Genomic DNA, 23,767 nt, shown 5'->3' with positions numbered 1-23,767 from the left:
CTCCCTTGTGATCACAATACCAGGCTAGTTCCCTGTCTACTAACTACATATACAAAATGGCAAGTGTTTTATTTGAACAGACATCGACCATTAACACAGCTGGTCTCTGTCAACACTACAGTATATCAGTTGGAAGCTTAGTGCCTAGGAATCAGCTGGAGTTCATTCATACATGTTCACAATTATTTTTGTCATCAATATGTATTTTGAAATCACCTGATATTTTCTTTCAGAAAATGATGTACAACTCCAACAAACAAGTTACTGATTTGTTATGGCCTTTTCCGTATATTTTCACAATATCACAGTAAAAGATGGTAAAACAACATGAGTAGAATATTTCCACTGTGGTCTTGATCCACCTGTAAGAGTACATCAAACACTGCCAATGCTCGGTTACTGGACAAGCCTATACTTTGTTGTCAGGATAACAGCATCATCAACACAATACATTAGTGAGTATGCACTATGTTCCGCCATTCCACACAAAGAAATTCATCAGTTATAATGAGTACAACCGACATGTCCATATTGAGCCAAAAACACAAAATCACATTGGCATTTTTTAAAGATGGAGAATCAGATAAAGACAACCTTTCTGTATGTTTTTTCAGGCAATGCTCCATTTTTATGCAGATTCTTGCATCATTATTTTGAAACATCGCATCACCTATATGCAGAAGCTGTCAATCAAAGTTGTTTGTCCTTACCTCAAAAATCATTTATACATCTCAGAATTTAATTGAGTTGGATTCTGTGAACAGAATTTCGTGGAACCATGACTAGACGCCCATGAGCTGGTCCATGTAAAACATAACATTTTGAGTCTACATGTCTGTTTTTTCTCCATACTTTAGTTTGATATGAAAAACAGCAGCTTCACAAAAATGATGTATGCATTCATGGGAGATGTGGATAAATTGTGTATGTCAATTTGTGAACTGAAATGGTTAACTAATGTGGGCAAGGCTGCATTGGTATTTGAAACGACAATGCAATATGCTATGAATCTCAATATTTATTTGTTAACTAAAGTGGGCGGGGCAACATTTGCTGGGCATTGATCATGACAGTATTTATATTTTGCTTCCAATCCTACATCACTTAAACTGGATTTCTGATAACCCCTTTTTTCCATTTTCTTTCACAGCTACTTTGCATGTAATCCACTGCAAATATTAGTACATTCCAATGTGACACTATATCTGTCCTGCAGTTGTGTGACATTACATAAACAGTGCACTACATAAAATTATCAGAACATACTAAATGGATATTTTTTATGCTATTGTACATTTTGTATGTGTGGCTTTTATGCACAGATGTTTCAGTATTCACTCTCTTTAAATATCTTGCATTGTGGTCTGACCAAAACACTGCAAAACTTAAAATTTTAAATTTTGACACAAAATGATCTATGTGTTGTAACAAGGCTCAGTATATCAGACACTGTATATAGTTATATCTGTTTCAAATATCAAACACGTACGACAACCTAGTATGAGGTTCACAGGACAAACACAAGTTATGATATATAACAAACAAAAATTACAACAATGATCAATTATACAAATCTTAACTTAATAAGACTGACAGAAGAACATCAAACACTCTGGATATGTACAAGTATAACATGTTGATTAAACAAACCATAGTTAACTGTTCTAACATTGCTACAATGCTGGCCAACCTGTTATAATGCTATTTACACACATTAAGAGGAGACTCCATCATCGTAACGTACAGAAGACATAAGAATGTACATATGGACACATTACAATATTAAACCAGCTTGTGCACTAAGTCACGCTCTTATAGCCTCATCTACACGATTCAGTGAGTTAGTATCGCAGTTGTATCATATACAAGTAAAGCTTGGAAGATTACCACTAAAAAACTAAAAAACCACACACACACAGTGTTGACAAATCAAAAATACAAAACCAGGGTGAACTGGGATTTGAACCAGGACTCTGCAAGATCTGCACAGGGTTTGATGCAGCTTAGACAACTAGGCCAACACGTATATACTTAAAAGAATGAAGTTTGTTTAATTTTTCTGGACAGTAAACTATCTCTGATAAAATATTGGCCTTACTTAATCCTTCAAGGATGAAAACATTATTGAATATAAATACTATCTTCCACACAACTGTTTCTGAGAAAATGCAGCATGAGCGTCATTATTTCATCTTGATATGACAGTACAATTTTCTTTCATACTCTATCCCAAGTTAGGGATCATTCATAATTCATGGCATGTGGGTGGGTGGGGGTGGGGTGGGGGTGGGGTGGTGTGATGGGTATGGAGAAGCATGTACAATGTGACTGACTGACTATCCCCCTAAAATTCATGTACAAAGCATGGATTTACCTTGAGTCTTGTATTTGAGGGTCCATGAGAATCATCCTCTTAATTTTCCTGGCTACAAAATGGGGATCCCAGACACTTAAATATTATTATTAATACTATGTTATAATATTATTGCAAATTGAGTTACTGTTTTGTGTTTTGCATAGTGATCATCACAGTAACTAACCTGCAAAAGACTTCATAACCCATCAAGCAGCAGACTCAGTGTTACTTGATCGACACATAAATAAAAAATTATTTGAACTTTTTATGCTTCTCTGTGGACGTGCTAATCAATTTTGTTCATCCGTTGTCAATTTTAATCCATACAGAATGCAGGAATTTGCGTCCTGTAAATTCCTGACAAAGAAAATGACACCTAACCCTAATCCCGAGTGTCGTGTACAAAATAAATGACCCCCCTACCCCACATTTACCATGCATAATCTTTTAATAATACTATGAACAAATTGGCTGACACACATTAATAAATGTGTACAAATTTGACAACATGCCCCACCCCCATGGTTGAACCACAGGCAAACTGTAATGCAAATGGGTTGTGCAGCATAGAGAAAATGACCAGTCGTCTTACATGCAAGCGAAGCGAGCAAAGGTTGGGAACATCCTTTCCTCGCTTTGGTTCGAAAAATATTTTTCAAGTCAAAACAAAACATCGCCACCCTCAAAACTATACAGCCATTTCTTCATCGGGTTGTGTTCTCACATTTCCAACCCCATGTTGTACAATTACTCACGTGAAATACTTTTTATTCAACATTTTAAGCGCAACTTGTGGTATATCAGACTGTTCTTCGCCTACATTCCCCCTTCCAGCTTTCGGTTCAACGGAGTGAAGGAACAGGAGGGTATTATTCCATATGAAATACTTACAGCATCATTCACCTATTACGCCAGAAGTGTTTTTATGTAGGGAATTTTTGAGAAAATTCTAACAATAGCGACGGCAGATAAGACAAATAAACTCCAACAGGTTCACGATAAAATTAGGCAATATGGTATTTCTTTTTAATTTCTGCTTATTCATGTTCCTTCACTCCGTTCAACTGGAAGCTGTCAAGGGTAATGGAGGCGAAGAACGATCTGAATACCATGAATGGCGCATAAAATGTTGAATAAAACATATTTCATGTGAGTAATTATTAAACATGGTGTTGAAAATGTGAGAGCACAGTCAAGTGAGGAAATGGGAGTGTACCTTTGATGGTGGCGATAGTTTATTTTGACATGAAAAATATTTTTCGAACAAAAGCAAGGAAAGTATGTTGCCAAACTTTGCTCGCATCGCTCGCATATAAGAAGACTTGTCATATTCTCTATGCTGCGCAACCCCATTTGCACTACAATTTGCCTATGGGTGAACTCAACCCAACCCAAAACCAACCCCCAGCCATAAACAATGAATGGTCCTGAAGTACCACAACCGAGCTGCTTCACCATCCCTCCACTTTTGAGAAAAATAGGCACAATAATCACTTTTAGTCTACCGTAGCCTTAGCATTGTACATTACCCACAGTATGACACTGATGTCCATAGCACATTGTCCCACATGATCAACAGCCGTGTACCAGTCAATATAACTTATATGTACATCACAAAACTCATCAGTTTAGCAAAACCTGAATAAATTGTTGGCATTCATCCAGGAACAATGGAAATTTGCATACTTATCACATATTTAGCATTTTCGCCCTAACTGTACTACATACTGAGGTTAATGATAAAATCGACTTCATATTTATTCCATTTCTCAAAACTTGTTTCAGAAACTACTTGACACTTTCAGCTGCCATATACACATACTGTGTGAAACATCAGAAACATATATTGTACAAAGATCCTTGGCCGACCCACAGCGGAATATCACGACTAACTCACCACATCTAGTCACTAAAGCCCTGCATTTCTTGCCATGTCCAATCCTACTGTTTGGTTGGACAAACTTGAGATTCTCTCAGATTCAAATTTCAGAAGATTAAAATTTAAAATAAACATGACGTTCCATTGAAATGCCATCTTAACACCACACACATAACTGCACAGAAAATTATCAATATCATGATTTTTGCCCAGTAGTTTTAATTTCCTTACTTCCTGAAGAAACACAGAAATGTTTTGCTCAGTGTGTCCAAATTCCAGTACAACACTGGCCTACCATTTCAAAATTAATAATTTATCTGAAAAATATAATTACCACTAAAAGACTTTAAAAAATCATGAGGCATTCAAAAATAGATCTTGATAAAAGTTTGTGATTTCAGATAAATGAAGTTGAGTTCAAATGACTTAATTCATACTTGCATGGACTGTAATGTTGACTAGCACCTTCTTAAAGCTTTGTGGAACAGTGTCTTAAAGAAAGCCATTGGGCGATACTCAAAGACAGGAAGACCTAAATTAACATGTGACCAAATTGTCACACAAAACACCAGATGTAACAACTACTGTAACTGGACATATTTCTCAAAAAAACATTTTATACAGTGACATACCCAGACCCCAAATATCCAGAAACCTCACCGTCCACTCAATTATCTCTTACGCCATAAAAGCAACTGTCTCTAATGGATATTCGCTTTCCATTTCCAGATGGTAAATTTTACAAACAAACCAGCTAACTCAACACAAAACTGACTCACTTATCCATATGCAGACCTGTTACTACCGCTGACCATGTGAAGTGAAGCGGGAGAGTCCACATGTTTTGACATGAGACATGGTCTGCTAATCCGGATTAATGACAATCAGTAGGGTATTGGTGGTGATAGGTAGGTTTGTCTGACACTTAAGGAATTGTAATTGGCAAATCAAAATGACCATGCTTTTTTGGAGATGATTTAAACCAAGAAGTGAATGCTTGCTACCATTTCAACAATGAAGTCTGGATGACAGAAATCCAGGTATTCAGATATTCAGTTATGCAGACGATATACGCAAAAACGAATGTGTCCAGCTATCCGGCGTCTCACTGTATATAGTTTGGGCAAGAATATGAACAAACTTTTAATCAATCTTCAAGACTAATATTTGAAAAAATATAAACCCCTAAAGTTGTAATAATCCAAGTTTTGGTATTAACCAGCACTTGTAATAAGCACACAATGGCTACCTTTAACAACATAATATATGTCTAGTGAAAGTATGTAAGACATTGGTAGCTATTACAGCTTCTGTAACTATGGTAACTAAGGCATCCAGTTGGGGAAGTTGAAGAGATTCAAGCTGTCTTTGTGTTTGTGGTTTGGATCTCCCGGAATCTGGAAACAGTCAACTGGGAAGGACCCAATCGTCTTATTATAAAGATTGAGGCTAAAGTCTGTGCAGCCCAACAGCTGTGTCTTATGTTCATGGTGGAAGTTCACTTTGAACGTCATATTGAAGAAGTGTATGCAGATATCCACGACCTTGGGATACGTCCCCAAACACACCAAGGGAGGTAACTCAGCTGCAACAAAAACATTAGTGCACAATTACTGACATGTGAAGATAAAAGGAGTTTAAATTTAACATGTGATACAAGGCCAGCAGATTTCTATCGAGTTGAATGTAGGCGAGTAAGTATGTGAATGATGTTTGTCCTAATGGAAATATAAACCTTCTTCCCCTGTATATCCTTTGAACACCCACAGAAACAATATTGCATCGCTAACCTGGATGTCAGCTATGCTGTATGTAACACTGGCAAAGAGGGAACAAAATATGGAAAAAAAACAAAAAGAAAAAAAGAGGAGTTCAGTGATAAAACAATATATTACAATTCCAGTCTAAGTAAACTTAGTCTCAGTGTATTTCGTTACACTCCACCACTGAGTCTAACAAAATCTAGTAGAAGGTTGTGTCAGGTAACTTTGTGCGACCAATGACTGTCCAGTCAAACGTCAGACAGTTAAATAGATTTAACCAATCAGACAACGGCTACTATTTAGGGATCGGAGGGACTTTCAAAATATTCAGGTCACCGACACAGACCTCTCCACAAACAAAAATCCGCATATAACACAGTTATTTGACCTGCAGTATATAGGCTTTGGGGTTTCTGTTGACATGGTTACCATTAGCTAATATTTCCGCAAGATGACATCCTTGAATATTGCCCAAGACACTATTTTCAACGACTGTTCACTCACTGTTATCATGTTTGTACGTACGTCATGTGCATCAACCGGAAGCGAGCGTACGCTATATAGCATTCGGATTTGTTCGGGTACGAACCTTTTCGAGATAAAAAGTTCAAAAGGTATGTGAGAATGTCCACTTTCGCGATTTGGTAAGCTGTGTTCTGATTGGCCAATCTCAAAGGTTACCTGACGCGACCTCCCATAAGGTTTTGTTAGACTCAGTGGTGGAGTGTAACGAAAAGTACTGAGGCTAAGTTTACTGAGACTGATTACAGTTCTTTGCAAAACGCTACCATATCAAAAGGAGTTGTAGACAGAACAAATGGCAATCCATAGTTTCAACAGTAGCTGTTAGCTGAATGTTCCAGTGTTCAGGGAGTTGGACTGATTGACATTTTAACAGTGTTATCTCTTTTTACCTGCATAAGTTAGAAACATTAACCGGTTACGGTAATGCCTCTGATGTCATCATCAGCACAAGTATCATGGGGTATATTGATACAACTTAAAAACATAATCAGAGTAAATATGAAACTTGAGCCCTTCATCATAGGATTCTGATACTCCCAAGGGAGGCAACTCTGTACAGGAAGTTGCAAACCCTTACAAAACTTGGAACAACTCTCATGAAATCAATTACATAACATGCGATAAGGAGACACATTTTCAGTCGTTCCTGATATCTTCACAACATCTAATAGCTAGATAGCTTGGATAATTATCTACGTTAGACAATAGCCAAAACCTTTGTCTGGAAGACAATAAACATGTTCAATAAAGAGTTGACAAACATTATCTTCTTAACATTGTTGTGAAAATTTTCTTGTAAGCTAAGTCAATAATCATCCATGACAAATGTCTCTCTTGAACGCAAAGATGTACTTAAATTAGCTCATTAAATTTCTACATTACATTTTCAAATAACCTGTCCATGCAAAAGAGGTATTCTTTTGTTTCTTCACGAGAGGAATCATGACAAAATAAAGTAAGTGACGCTCTCAAATGAAATTGTCCACAACTGCACCCTAAAGTTTGTACAGTTCTTAATTTAAATTAATCTTTACTGATCCCTAAAGTCATCCATTTCATCTTGTTTGAAATATGTGCCTGAACCATTATGCTGTATCATTGATGATTTCTGACATAAAAGTTTCTGTGTTTGTCACTGAGTCATGGTAGAATGAAGATACACCAGCTGTGGTTTCACTTCAGAGGTTTTCTGACTTCAATCCTCTTCTGCCTTATTTCCCGTATAATGTGTAGCACAACAAAGAGGTTATCTATATATCCTTTATTTCAGTAGCTGTGCTGTACTAAGACCTGAGCCATTGATATGAAACATGTGTATTATGGCACCCAAGCACAATGATGAAATAGCTAATTCACCTTCACTGCACAGTCTATTAGACGTCTCATCTTGCATCACACATTTGTCAGTGTTTGCTTCTAGTCATTTGTTTTAAAATGAAAATCGTATACATGCAAATTACATGCCATACACCAATCATATTTCAAAAGTGACTAAAGTCCAAGTAACTAAGGTTGTAAGGAAGTGCAAATGGTGATGCCCTCTCAAAACATTCAATAATATCATATCAACATTGATGGACTCTTATAAATCTCCTAAATATTTTAAATCATAAATTAAAGAAAATGAAGATCCCCTACTTTTTTTGAAGAGTATATATTTGAAGGGGAACCAACTCCATTTAAATTTAAAAGGCGCCCCGGTGAGCTGAACTGAAAATTATCTAGACTTGCTTCATTTGGGGCTTGTTCAGTGTAGGAAGGAGTAGGGAAATATTATGGTTCAGTGATGAGAGACAGCATCATTATCAGTCTGCCATGGAAAGTAAGCGAGCAATATTTGGAAATATTCTCACAATATCTGGGTTGGGACACCAAAACTGGGTTTCATACATGCACCCATCAGGGAAATCGACCCCAGTATTTGGTATGACAAGCAAATGCATTAACCACAAGGCTACTCTACCACCCTGTTTGGGGAGTCAAACCCGAGTCTCTGGCATGACAAGCAAAATGCTTTATCCACTGGGCTACCACTACCCAATGTTGGGAATTAGTTGAAATCTTGATGATTGCTTCATTACCGTTTGTGTTCGATTATGAAAACATAGGATTGAATGCTTGGTCGTTTGGTCATTGCAACCAATCTTCGATTGTTTGAACTAATCAGAACACCACTATCCCCGTCCACTATCTGCAGTTCAGTGTGCAAGGGCAAGATGAGAAACGTGGTGCATCTGATCACATTCATTATACACAGGATGTGCATGTGCAGAGTAGCCATAGTGGACATCACTGGACAAATCCAACCTGTAAGCTATATGGTTCAGAAACTGTGAGAATAAGCTGATACAGTTACCAAACGACCACTGAACAAAGTTTGTATGATGTAAACACGTGCATATTTTTTCTGTGCAGCCATATAAATCAAGCATATTTGAATCCTGATGTTTTACAGGATAATTATAGGAAAGTGACTGATTATTTCATTATCAGTTCATACCTACAATGTCATACATACCTGATACAACATTTTTGTAGATCGGCTTCGAGTCCAATAATACTTCCAAGACTATTTCCTGAAATGTAAGACCAAAATTATGTTTGATAGTGGGATAGTGCAGCTAAATGAATAGCAATTGGCACACATAAAGGTGTTGGGCACTGAGGGTGCATTCTTCCTCTAAACACACTTCTGGATTCAAGCCTACCCACTCCAAAATCTCCATCAAGGTTCAAGCCCATCTACTCAAAAATCCTCCTCTGGGTTCAAGCCTACCTACTTCAAAATCCCCTTCAGGTTTCAAGCCTAACTACTCCAAAATATCCTTCAGGTTTCAAGCCTACCTACTCCAAAATCCCCTTCAGGTTTCAAGCCTACCTACTCCAAAATCTTCTTCAGGGTTTAAGCTTACCTACTCTCAACCTATCTAAAACCTATCTGCTTCACAATCCTCATCTGGATTCAGACCTGACTACCCCGAAATCCTCTTCAGGATTCAAACCTATGTGCTGCCTTTAGGACTCACAACAACCTAACAAAACATCCCTTCAAAGGCTAAAACAACTGACTTCACTGAAATCTCCTTCAAGTCTACCTACCCATAAATCCCAGAAAAATGAATAAAGCATCATGTTTCCCCACGAATCCCAAGTCCTCAAAAGATAACTGATCCTTATTTCCCAACAAGAATTTAACACATGCCCAACAGGGTAGAGACTGCGACCTGGTAGAATCAGAGATTGTGATCAAAGTCTCTAACAGTAGGGATGGCGATCAGAGTCTCTAACAGTAGGGATGGTGATCAAAGTCTCTAACAGTAGGGATGGTGATCAAAGTCTCTAACAGTAGGGATGGTGATCAAAGTCTCTAACAGTAGGGATGGCAATCAGAGTCTCTAACAGTCGGGATGGCGATCAGAGTCTCTAACAGTAGGGATGGTGATCAAAGTCTCTAACAGTAGGGATGGCGATCAGAGTCTCTAACAGTAGGGATGGTGATCAAAGTCTCTAACAGTAGGGATGGCGATCAGAGTCTCTAACAGTCGGGATGGCGATCAGAGTCTCTAACAGTAGGGATGGTGATCAAAGTCTCTAACAGTAGGGATGGCGATCAGAGTCTCTAACAGTCGGGATGGCGATCAGAGTCTCTAACAGTAGGGATGGCGATCAGAGTCTATACTCAAAGAATCTCTGATCCATCTAATTCATGGTAGAAATGCTGATTTAACTGTGGGACAACAAAAAAGACACTTTACTTGCTGAACAATAATATGCATTTTACTCAGGTATAGACCATTTCCAGTTAGATACATTTATTACAATATTTAGACATCTTACTTGCAAAATAGGTAACAATGAAGATACCAGTGAAAATAAGTAAATCACTAAGTTTTTCCTCACACCTAAAAGATCAAACACTCCAACCTGAAAATACTGATTTTTCCTACATTCAACACCAGCATGTAAAGAAAGTGTGACACGCTGTTTTATGTTTACATTCTACAATATATGAAAATATGTTTTTTCTAAATATTCACTGCTTTGCATAAGTGTAGACTTGCAATTTCCACCCTGACAGATTTGAGCTTCTGCTGGTAGGGATTGTGATTGCATAGGTCATTTTACATAATCAGAGTCTCTACCAGTACAGACTCCAATCGCAATCTCTACTGGCAGAATACCTGATTCTACCAGATTGCAATCTCTACCCTGACAATAAACACTACAGCAGGTAATAAGCCAGCATCTGCATCTGTAAGATGAGCAACACACCATCAGTGAAAGATGACACAGACAACCAGGTCAGCTTGATGATGTTCATCAACCAAAACGAATTATCTCCTCATTGGAAAACATGTTACACACACAAGTTTCTGTTAGAAACTGCTGCAGGACGATTGACCATATGTGAACCTGGATGCTGCAGCCAATAGATAGGGGAAGCCAGTTGATACAAATATCAAGTAAATACCAATAGTTAGTTGATACAAACTGCTTGTTAATGTGAATAGCCAGTAGACGTAAGTCATTGGTTGATAAAATGAGTGAGTTTGGTTTGATGTCACTTTTAGCAATATTCCAGCAATATCATCGCGGGGGGACGCAAGAAATGGGCTTCGTACATTGCACCCATATGGGGAATGAAATCCAGATCTTCAGCATGACAAGCGAATGCTTTAACCACTAGGATACCCTACCAACCTCCCCTCCCCTACTAACCTCCCACTCCCACTCCCAACCTCCCCTCCCCTACCAACCAGCTCAAAGAAGTAGCTACATGGAGGCAGTAGCTACTTGGGTGATGTAACAAGTAGCCAATCGACACAAGTAGTAATTAGCATGATTAGTGAGTGTGAGTTTAGTTTTATGCTGCTTTTAGCAATATTCCAGTCAAATCATGGCAGAGGACACCACACATTGAGTAAATATTATTTAAATGATATTTTAAACCTAATAAGCTGAACTTGCATTCTAAACGGCCTATGATCTTGAAGGTCAATTGCTTGAATTGGGAAAGTTATCTTGTTCGTGTATAAAATGCACAAGATAGTTTGAACCTAGCAGTAATATTTCAAAAACAGGTTGCTTTATTGGCTCAGAAAATATGTTCATGCTTTAAGAATATTTTTCTACTTACAAACACTTGTCCCAATAATCAATATTTGACCTGTACTGTTGTCATTGAATGCGACTTGGGCATAAGATAGAGTTCTGGGTAAGCAAGACTGTGTTAAATGTTTACTTATCCACTTTGTGAGTAGGACAGGGGCATATTAAGAGATTAACCCATGACTTATGTGGGCTATTACAGATTACCTGTTTCAAGTGGGGGACTCAAGTACACACATTTTACATTGCTTTTACCAATATTCCAGCAATATCATAGCCAGGAACACCATAAATTGGCTCCACACATTGTACCCATGAGTCGAATTAAACCTGAGTCTTCGATCAAAGTGCAAAGTGAACATACCAACATGAGGCCAGACAATCATATTTCTTGGTTAATGGATCCTGATAGATCCTGATGGTCATATTTTTTCACGAATACGAAAAAAAATTAATAAATTTTCTTAGCTAAAAAAATAAAATCCTGATGTTTTGTTGGCCAAAATGGAAACATACAAAAAATATTTTTCATTGTTTTTTTACCCCATAATTAAAGTATTTAAAGGAAACATAACTTTCACTTGTGATTTTTATATATTTTTTTCCCTCCTGTCGAAATTTTTTTTTTTCTGAAGACAAAATCTGTAAAACAAGAAATAAAATTGGTCTGGCCTGACAAAATATTTCGAGAATATCTTCAATATCTGACAGACAGTTGCTCTAGACCACAGTCAGCACTATTACAGGTATGGCGACTGAGAAACAAGTCTGTAGCAGACAAACCAGTTGAAGTGACAACGTGTTTAAAGTTAGATTCAAGTTTACAGCACTAATGAACAACACACATGCAAGTGTGTGTAGCAATGTATTACTTTAGACCAAGGTCACTGAGACAGCCAAAGACAAAAAAAGGAAAGATCCTCATAAAACTACTGAAGTTCACCTTGACATTCACATGAAGTGATCTGTTTGACTGGCATTTTAGAAGTTGATGGATAATAGAAAAGTATAATACTTTATAGAGAACGGTTTCTTTATTTCTATGATGCAACGTTTCAGCATAGCTTCTCATACCGTTTTCAAGCAAGACGCTATGCTGAAATGTCGCGTCATAGAAATAAAGAAGTTGTGATCCAAAAAGTATTATACTTTTCTGTTTTCCACATTTTAGGTTACACTTCTTCAAGCAATATTCCAGGAATATCACGGTGGGGATAACCTAAAATGGGCTTCATACATTGTACTCATATGGGGAACTGAAACTGCGTCTTTAGTATGACGAGTGAACACTTAAGCACTAAGCTACCCTAATGTCCCTTCATTATTTCTATGCTACTGTGTAATTTCCAGAAATCTGGCTGACTGCCATGTCAGACAACAAAGACACAGTGTTAAGAAGCATGTCATTCTGGATTACCTGTGATTTAGAAACAAATGTGAAGTTTGTACACGTTGTTGAATTGAGATGCAGCCTCTTGTTGGCTATCCTGGCACAGCAAACACAGTGGTGTTCGTAACAGTCACAGAAACCCACATGAAATGGCATATTGTATGTATAGTTGGCAGTCCTGTTCTTAGAACTAGACAAAACTGGGGCTGACAAATCCAGGGGGTGTAGCTTGTTCAGAAACTCTGTATCTTTCATGATATTCCCAATGTCCTCAAAAGACACTGTCAAGTTCCATCGATGGGGTTCAAATATATATCGCACAAGATTATGATTTTTACCCATCCCAAAAACAGCCAGGTGCTGTAATGTTTTATTTTTCATGGTCTCTGCGACTTCGTAAGTCTTATTTTTAAATCGGGCTCCCATTTCATAGGTCTTGTTGCGGATGTGAGCACCCACATTGCCAATGTTCATCCAGTCTTTGAACATGCCATCTTTTGATAACGTAACATTTTCTTTATTCATTAACTTGGTAACAAGGACTGTTCTGTTGACAGTATCAGTGTGTGTTCTATTGACAGAAACAGTCTGATTCTGTGGAAGTCTCTCAAGTGGTTCATGAACCAGATTTGGTTTCCCAATGACTTCATGTCTGGCAGGAGTGTAAACTCTGACGGGTGGCAGTTCAGCGACCTTGACATTCTTCTGAGGGGTGACTGGGCCATAGTTGATGTAATCCTTGGCACGTTTATCTGAAACAACAAGAATTGATTTGACATCTGTTTCTTTAACAATGAATGTTACAAAAACGTTGCAGTAGCATCAACCTGTATTTTGTAACTGCTAAGATTCACAACATCAGGACTGCTGAATCATCTCTTTGTTCATTTAAATAGTAAAACACACTTGCAAATACTATTTCATATCCGCTATTTTAGGAAACAGGAGAATAAATATCACATAGTAGCTAGGGGGTTTTAGAAATTGGACACTAAGTATGTTCTGTCATACGTTCAAACTCAACCTGAAGCCAGTATGTCAGGTCAATGTAACATTTGGAGACCAGCTTCAAATTCTGCAAGTCAGGTCAGTGTGACCTTCAGCCACTAACTTCCGAGATCACAAGTGAACTTTCAGAAGACAGACAATTAGCTGAGTACAGAAAGTCACGATACAATCTCTGTCACATTTTCTGACCAATTATACAATGTGTATCACATTTGAGAACCTGTGATACAAAGTAAATCACATTCCAAGACCTGTCGGTGTCATACAATGTGTATCAGATTATCTGACATGATAGAAACAGTATCACATTATCTGAAATTTCACTTGATGTACACCACATTACTTGACCTATAACTTGATCCTTCAATGTGCATCACATTATCTTAACTCTTCATTGATATGTCATATGATCACCTAATCTGACATATGATACAATGCATATCAAACTCTGTGGCATAAAATGATGCATATCACATATTTCAGCTTGAATATGACACACATAACATCATCTGATACATACCATAACATCATGTGTATCGGACCTTTGCTGTTATACATATCACTGACCAGTTATATCATATACAATACAGCCCAATGAGATTGATATACCACCTTCAGCTGTAATTCATCCACTCCCAAGTATGACTACTTGAACAACCTGGGAAATAATCCTTCAGCGGTGTATCTGGGAAGATCTGGGTTATAAATGGTCTTCAGCAACCCATGCTTGTAAAAAGTGACTAAGAGGATCATTCATTGTGCTTGCCAACTCGGCTGACACAAGTCCTGTAGCCTATACGTAGTCAAGTCTGGACCAGACAATCCAATGATCATCAGCATGAGCAACATTATGTTTAAAATTCATCAAAGTCACGTTTTATTGATGTTTACCATTTTACTGTTTTACATTTATATAAATTCTTTAAAAAGAGACATAACTTCCACCATACTGTGTACAATGTGCTGTGAAACATGAAATACACCTGAGCGATTGTTTAACTTAACAAAAACACTACTTTATCTATCCTGCACAGACTCATAACTTCAGATTTCAAACTTAATCTTCCACAGCTGCAATAAGGCACTGTAAATAAATTATAGGTAGGGTGAGAGATGATGATGTTTATGGAGAAATATGTACAATGTGAATTCCCAATCCCCTACCCCCAATGCCCACCCTCCCTACCAAAAAGACTCTGTACATGTACAATAAAATATAGTAATTTCCTTTCAACATTTACAGGGCAAAACAGCAAGAGGACTTATTACAGTACCTAAATGAAACACCTGTAACTTATATATTATTGTAGGATTACACTTTCTTTGCAAAATACAAATTTCGATACTTCTCGGGGACAAGTCCCATCTGGTTGTGAGCAAAAAACAGTACAAGAATAAGTTATGAGTTTGTGACACTACTCTGTTTAATAATTTTTAAATATAATATATTTATTAAAGACAGTAGTACAATATGAACCATAAAGAGTGTTGCAAATTAACATCAGTATAAGGTACAATGCTAATAAAAAATATGCTGACACAGCAACAATAAATTGGATTTATAATTAAACATTATTTTCCAACACAGATGTTGTTTGAGTTGAATATGATCTGACAAACACAGGTATGATACAACTGTCATTATTACTGCTGATCTAATGAAAGGAGGTTTTGTAAATGTGTGCCTTTATTGTACATATTCATCTAACATCACAGGCAAATACAACTATGTGTTCTGAAAACCTCGCTAGCTTATTCAAATATACAAAACTAGTTCATATTCTCCCCTACTGTTTGGAAATGGGATTACTCTTCTATTTTAAGATAATATTTTCTACAGATTTGGGACACAGATTGCACACTGACAAACATCTACATAACTAAGTGCATAGCAGCTCAACGTTTTTCAACTTCATTGGGCTTAAAGTAGATTGGTCTATTTCAGGTTGATGAAAAATACATATTAACCATGGTGAAAGTGTAGGATATTACCACCTTTAATGTAACCATGGTGAAAGTGTAGGATATTACCACCTTTAATGTAACCATGGTGAAAGTGTAGGATATTACCACCATTAATGTAACCATGGTGAAAGTGTAGGATATTACCACCTTTAATGTAACCATGGTGAAAGTGTAGGATATTACCACCATTAATGTAACCATGGTGACAGTGTAGGATATTACCACCATTAATGTAACCATGGTGAAAGTGTAGGATATTACCACCATTAATGTAACCATGGCACCATTAATTATGTGACAGATGGTTTTGTCCATAAATCCATCCAAACATGGATGCATTTCATCAATAACAATAACAAATGTTATTGCTACCACAAACGCTCACTTAATTGTTTGATTTCTATACTTGTGTCTTCTCCCTTTTTAGATCTATCCAAGACTGCAGTCACACAAATACACTTTAGTTCACAGAATATATATATAAAATATATATTATTTATACAATATTTGTTATTCATCTTCCCCCAAAGAAATACTGAACTCCTTATTCGATTATATATGTTATTCTCTTAGGGAAAAAAGCCAGTCTATCATTTGTCTTGCCACTTGCAAATGCTTTAATTATTACTCTACTGTCAGCATTATTATTTCTGACAGTTATAGTTGGCCAATCTCTCTTTTGTTATTAGTAATTGTCAGTGTCAATAAAAACGTTTATATTTGCATAAAGTAAAGTATGCAAAGATGAAAATGAGTGTTTCCATGGTTTCTACAAACATTACTATTTCATCTTGGAAAAGGAACACATTACTTTTAAAATTAAATTGCTGCTGTAGAGGACATATAAAGTTTTGTTTTAGAATAAAAGAAGCACATTTTGATCTTTTCAATGCTTACCATCCTGATCATATAAAATGCATGATGATAATTTTAAAACTGGTCTTAGATAATCAGTTTTCATTAACTCCAGCTGTTGCTGTGGTGTGTAAAGTGTGTTAAACCTTGCCTGGTACTCAGACCTAGCGGACCGACATGACTTAGCAAACATAATATCCCAGCAGGGGTGTGCTGACAAGCATGAAATGAGATTTCAGTAAACCCACATGAAACATGCATCAGTGCAACCGGATACTAACATGCAAACTATTATTCATATTAAACATAACACAAAGGTATTCATTTGTTTGTGATATCAGACATTTGAAGATACTGCATCCGGCTTCGTGGATAAGTCATGTGTGAAGTGTGAGCTAGTACGGTGGTGAGTGAGTGAGTGAGTGAGTGAGTGAGTGAGAGTGAGTGAGTGAGTGAGTGAGTGAGTGAGTGAGTGAGTGAGTGAGTGAGTGAGTGAGTGAGTGAGTGAGTGAGTGAGTGAGTGAGTGAGTGAGTGAGTGAGAGTGAGTGAGTGAGTGTAGTTTTACACTGCTTTTAGCAATATTCCAGCAATATCACTGCCTGGGAAAATAGAAATGGCCTTTACACATTGTTTTTGGTGTGATTAACAATTGCTTTAAAAACTATGCTACCCCATCGCCACTACATGTAATTGTCAAATGTGAGATGAAAAATACTGAAAATTGGAAATTAACAAGAAAACTATCTATCTCAGATTAATTCTTTCCCTCAGCATTTTCTCATTAACTTTTATAAATAAGAGAAGGCAACTTGGCAAACAAAACACAAAACTGGACTATAGATCACATTCCAAAACAGCTATCATATATATTGATGATTTTGTGTTTTACATACATATATAGTTCTGTGGCCCTGCTACCACCCACAGGACTTATATTGCCCAAGGGAGTGTATGTATGAAGGTGTTATGTAGCCTCCCATCACTTATGTCACAGAAACAGTAACTCTGATAACAACTATAATAGCAATAATTGATTAGATACTATAACCTACAGGATCACCATCGTCATGATGTAGACTGATACCACGAGCTGTACTTCAAAAATATTCTGTTATGCAATATTCTGATTCATGTGTTTGGTGAGGCTGGAAGTGATGCCTTGTTATAAAGGTGTATGACTATTATCTAATATACCTGTAACAGTATGGTGACAGAAAACTGACAAACATAATCAGAATGAACTAGGATTTGAACCCAGGATCTTAGATTTCAGGCACTTTTTACATAAGTACTCTGAGGTAGTTATATCTCCCTTTTTTATCATTTATCCATCAGGTGTAGGACATGCTCTGAAGGAACTTGAAGGTTTGACTGGACTGCATCAGCATTTGCAATACTTTAATTTGCCAGTCGGCCATCAGGGCCTGCATCCGCCTGCAGGCTTTAAAATCTACAGGTCCTGAAGGAAATCTGCAAGCCCATTTTGTTAAAGTCAAACCAATAAAAATAAAATAGACTACACTGTACACAGTTTACACTGTTTAATTGGCATGACACAAAATTGAGAAAATAAATGACAGATAACTTACTAAAGGCCACCTGCTGGCCTGATACAATAACAATGGACCTCCGAACCAGCGATTATCTCGAACACTTATTTCTGCACTTACATCAAGTATTATCATTATTGTACACTCAAAACCTCCTCGTGTGTTGAGACATGCACGGCTCTGCTACATGTTGGACAAAATAAAGTGATTATGTGTCAGGACTTACCTGAAAGATGTGTCACATACAGTACATTAAGCATATTATGTGTAGAGTTTAGTTTTATGACACCCTTAGTAATATTGCAACAATATCACTGCAGGGGAAACTAGAAATGGGTTTGTACATTACAGTATTTGTACCTTTGTGGTGAATCAAACATACATCTCTGACTGACTCATGGTGTCTACCAGTGTTCACATAACAAAAATACACATGGATTATTAAATATTTGTTTAGTGTGTATGGCTACGAATTCTTATGCATATACACTGTTCATTCAAAACATAAAATATTTTACCTACTTACAAGTTTAATCAGAAAAACAATTATATTTCCATACTTATCTGATCTTATTTACCTTTAATTCTAGCAAAGGTTATAGACTAATACAGTGAGTGAGTGCTCACAGTGTTTGAACAATGTCCAACTTGTCCAATGTCCAAGTTCTATTACATGCGACCAGGAGCTTGTACATCCAATCTGTACCAAAAAACGATCACTCACTTCAAAGCGTGTCTATAAAACAATGTAGCAAGTGACTATCTTGAGCACTAGCCTTAAACTACGTTCGCCACCTGTGTTATACTTAGGGTCAAGTGATAAGGACAGATCTATTTCATCCCTAACAGAAGTAACACAACAAAACCCTAGGATTCAGAAGGCATTCTTTGAGGTGCAAGCTTCATACCAAATCTTTACGTCGAGTTTTTACGTCTTGAAAGGATGGCACCTATCAATAATCACAACCTATCAGCATTTTCTAAAAACTATCCGATTGACAATGGTCCAATGTGGGCTAACTCAATTTAGTGTCAACACACAGCGATATCACTGTGCTCAACTAAACACTACTATACAAACATTAGATCGCTAGGCATGAATTTTGCATCTGCCAAGTCAGCGACAGTCAACCAAACAAGACAAAATTGCTTGCAAAAATGAATTATATTTAACAAACGTATACTCCTACCTTTTGGCACTGGAAGCGACAAGTACAAATATGCAATCCAGAATGACGATGCACAAAATATGAAGAAAAACACTCTCCTCCTTCTGTATATCCACCTCAAGACTGCCATTTTGGAAAATCACGTGACATCTAGGAAGTGCAAGGTGCCCGAGGTCCTGTTAGGGTTGGTACGGAGTGGAGCGTATTGATCGACTGGATCGGGCCTTAAACCGTAGACAGCATTATGTCAGCTACGCCAGGGCGATTTGCAATGCGTAATCAGGCATGGTGTGACCGATACTGCATGCAGCGATCCGTGCTTGTTGCTCAGCTCTTACATATGTTGATGATTCGTGGGTTTTGGTAGAGATGGAGACGATAATTTGTATGAGGGTGGTTCTCCACGAGGACGACAATTAACGCCCTCCTTCCCTGAATCCAACACTCCATCATGTTTTCTTACTCTTGTCTGATTGCGCATCCCTGTATTGCGACTAATTAATCTGGAAAAAAATACGATTGAGAGGTTTAATTACTGCAAAATAATAATCGAAGCAATGAAGCAATTTACGGGAATATCCGACGTACTCTAGTCTGCCGTACAGACCCTGAAGTATAAATATCCAAGAAAGCCCACGCGAGTCTAGAAAATGTCGCAAGTCTAGATTTCCATAGCTTCGGGAAGAAAGTCCTTAGGCTCCATTTCATTATATTAATTTTTTTTCACTATTTTTTTTTCAGTAAAATATGTTCATTTCAGAGACTAGCTGTTAGTTTAGACGTACTCCGTAATTTACATTTAAAATTATAAGTCTCCTTTCGACTATTTTTTATAATAATATTTGTTTACGTACACTGTTTAATACCGTATACTCTCTAACTGATGCCCGAAACCCGCATACCAAAATGTCAGACTCTTGACACCGTGGAAGATTATGTGAGTGAGTTTGGTTTTACGCCGCACTCAGCAGTATTCCACCTATATGACGGCGGTCTGTAAATAGTCGTGTGTAGACCAGACAATCCAGTGATCAACAGCATGACCATCGACCTGAGCAACTCGGACACAATGACGTGTCAGCCAAGTCAGCGAGCCTGACCACTACATCCCGTTAGTCGCCTCTCACAACTACAATATTCTAACCCGGACCTTCACGGGTATGGAAAGTTAAGACAATATCGCGTTCGTAATCACTCGCCCTTTCCATAACTTCTAAGAACACCGCTTTTCCCGGAACAACACGTGCGGGTCACTAATGTTTTGGTAATAGAGAGCACATTTTGTAGGGTCATCGCTGGATTGACTGGATCAGACTCGATTGTGTACAGACCGCAGCTGTACAGCAACATATATTGCTCAGTGCGGCGTAAAACTAATTCATTCACCCGAAGGGTCATGTGTAGGTAAAGCATTCTCGTATTTGTTCGACTTTCATGTGAGGTAACTACTTTTAGGGGAGAGTCCTGCTCCGCACTCGACGTGTTATCTTTGATTAGGTGTGGAAAGAAGCAGGTCGATGGTTATGCACTCAATTTCCTAACAATGCGGAGACACAGAGTTCAGAAACCTTCATGTGTGATCACGGGTTCGAATCCCGACCGGGCGAATTGTTTCAAGATTTGTCAGCGCCTTCTCTTTCTCCTTTGTTTCACCAAACGCGTGCGTTGCTTTTGGCCTTCCTCCCACGTGAACCTCTTTTGTTCAAAATTGCTGGACAGATGGTCCCGTTGAATGCAGCTCCGCATTTCACCTTGCAGAGTTACGCACTTTGGCCGTACCAGAAGCCTGTGATGTAAGATTCAAACCCCGACCCCTGGTGGACATGTTTCCATGTTTGTTGACATCATACGCGTGCTTGTTTGCTTCACCCATGTGCTTTTGTCTTAAACGTGCCTGAAATTTAAGATCCTAAGTTCGAATCCCCTTTCGCGGTGATTAAGTTTCTCCGTTTTCCATCACCATTCTGATACACGTATGAGAGTAACGCTAATTTCAGGGCATTTTCATTTGTAGAACCCCTCGGTCTAACGTGCGCGCGTTGTGATGATAATTCTATCCATTTCAGCTATATTGTATAGTAGTCATACACCTTTGCAACAAGGCATCAATTAAAGCCTGCCTACGACATAAAGCTGAATATTGCATAGCAATCGAACATTCTCGTAATGCCGCTCTTGGTATCAGTCTACATCATGACAATGGTGATCCTGTATGTTATTGTATGTAATCACTTATTGACATTATAGTTGTCAGCGGAGTCACTGTCTCTGTGACGTAAGCGCTCTTGTTATCGCACGTCGGGATTATGGGAGTCGACGTAATATCGTCTTACAGCGACTCCCCTGGGTAATATACCCGTGTATTTGGTAGTAGGGCGTCTTGTTCTCAATCTCACTGGCTTGTCCTGTCCCATAGCTAGAGAGTATTTGGACTGGGGCTGATAAACATCATTACCGATGATATGAATATGGAAGTCCACATAGCTGTTTGAGCATTAGATATCTCGAACTTCCCTCCGAATACTTCAGAAGAGAGAATTATGCTGTGTAATTAATAGCATTAAATGTTGTTACAAGTCTTCATTCTTTTTTTGCATTGTGTCGTATCGTATGCCAATCTCCAGCAGTAAGTGGCCACGTTTGTTATCAGTCTAATCGTGATTGGGAAACGGGTTACCAATCTGGTCTCAGTTTCACTGACTGGCCACACTAGTCATTCTACCAACACATGACTGTGTCAGACCTGATTTAAAGTACACTGTCCAAATATAAATGACTCTTTTTAGGAAGTATTACAAAGCAGTGTGAAAATCAAACCAGAACTTCATTATCAAAAAGGTCGACTAATTAAGACAATGGCAATCGGGTTTTACTTCTATTACATGTATTACGATTATTATTGTGATTCATTCTCTTCATGCAACTCTGGTGCCAGTTAGAACAATATAATGTCACAGCACCCATGAAAAAATGTAACATTTATAATTGCCATACGAAAGAAGGTAAACGCATTTGGGTTTTTTTCTTTCTTAAAGCAAGGCAAACAACGTAAATGTTTCCTAAGTATGATTAATAGATTAACAAACAGTGGCTTACAATGAGCAACCTAGTGGAACGTGGATTAACAACACATGTGCTGTCGTTTGTTAGATAAGCAAATGGTTACAGAGAGTTTTGATCGAATGGCTTCTGTAGTCATGACAACGACCTCTGTTGACCTAAGTTGTAAATAAAGCTTCCAAGTCCAGGGCCCACTTGCACAAAGCGATCTTAGTGCTACAATGATTGTAGCTCCCATTCTTCAACATAGGCTAACGATAGTTGTAGCGCTAAGATTGCTTCATGCAAGTGGGCCCACAACAGAGCAGAACGTCATTACTTTTCAGGCCGTTAGACAACAGCATATGTAGATCACAATGTTTGTTTACATTTTGGTGACAGGACTGGTAGTCTAAATGTAAACCATGCAACATACAAATATATAATAGTGCACAGTACTTCATTATGCACAGGGGACTTACAGCTAAACTTTTACATAAATTTCACAGATGAAAAGTGACTCTGTAATTCCTAGTGACTTGTACCTGGGCATGATAATTTACCAACTTTTTCATTTTGAAACACTTGCCAAAATTTAACAGAGTTTTGTGTTTTGTAAAAGTAACGTTTAGTAAATTGCTTTCTTGAAACAACAAAACAGGGACATTCTAAAATTGCGTGGTATTCATCACCGATAGAGGTTTTACAGAGACAACATATAAGTGTCGAGATACGATCCTGACCACCTTTTGGTTGAACACCCACTGGTTTGACGGATTAAGCTTAAACAATTAGAAATCTTGTTTGGGTGAAAGACATCCTTACTGCTATCCGGTGATGATAAAGTTATAATGTTGCAGATAGAAAACAAGGACCAGTATATTTATATACCATTTATCTTCAATTTATTTTTGTATGTCACATTACTGATGTATGTAAGTCGAAATTATAGGCTAGAGAAATAAAAGTTCAATTCAGCTCTGATTGTTAAGGACCTAGAATTGCACAGAATGTGTAAATTGTACAAGGAACATTAGTGAGTGAGTGGGTTGGGTTTTACGCCGTTTGTAGCCATATTCCACCGGGGGACACCAGGAATGAGCTCCACACATTGTACCCATGTGGAGAATCGAACAAGGTTCCCTAGGCTTGTGAGTC

The 23,767-nt window shown here is 37.8% G+C and overlaps 1 protein-coding gene across 1 annotated transcript; it reads right to left on the bottom strand.

Moving 5' to 3' along the window:
- Nucleotides 1-5,399: 5,399 nt before the first annotated feature.
- Nucleotides 5,400-19,704, bottom strand: LOC137256084 (uncharacterized). Its single transcript, XM_067793782.1, has 4 exons — nucleotides 19,592-19,704; nucleotides 13,050-13,774; nucleotides 9,042-9,099; nucleotides 5,400-5,820 (listed from the first exon to the last, which is right to left on the bottom strand). Exons 1-4 carry the CDS (start codon nucleotides 19,698-19,700, stop codon nucleotides 5,561-5,563), a joined length of 1,152 nt encoding a protein of 383 aa, XP_067649883.1. The 5' UTR covers nucleotides 19,701-19,704; the 3' UTR covers nucleotides 5,400-5,560.
- Between the last annotated feature and the right edge of the window lie 4,063 nt (nucleotides 19,705-23,767).

Source organism: Haliotis asinina, chromosome 11 (assembly GCF_037392515.1).
Source record: "Haliotis asinina isolate JCU_RB_2024 chromosome 11, JCU_Hal_asi_v2, whole genome shotgun sequence".
Taxonomy (NCBI): domain Eukaryota; kingdom Metazoa; phylum Mollusca; class Gastropoda; order Lepetellida; family Haliotidae; genus Haliotis; species Haliotis asinina.
Note: the sequence above shows the minus strand (reverse complement) of the source record. Positions and strands in the feature narration are given on the sequence as shown.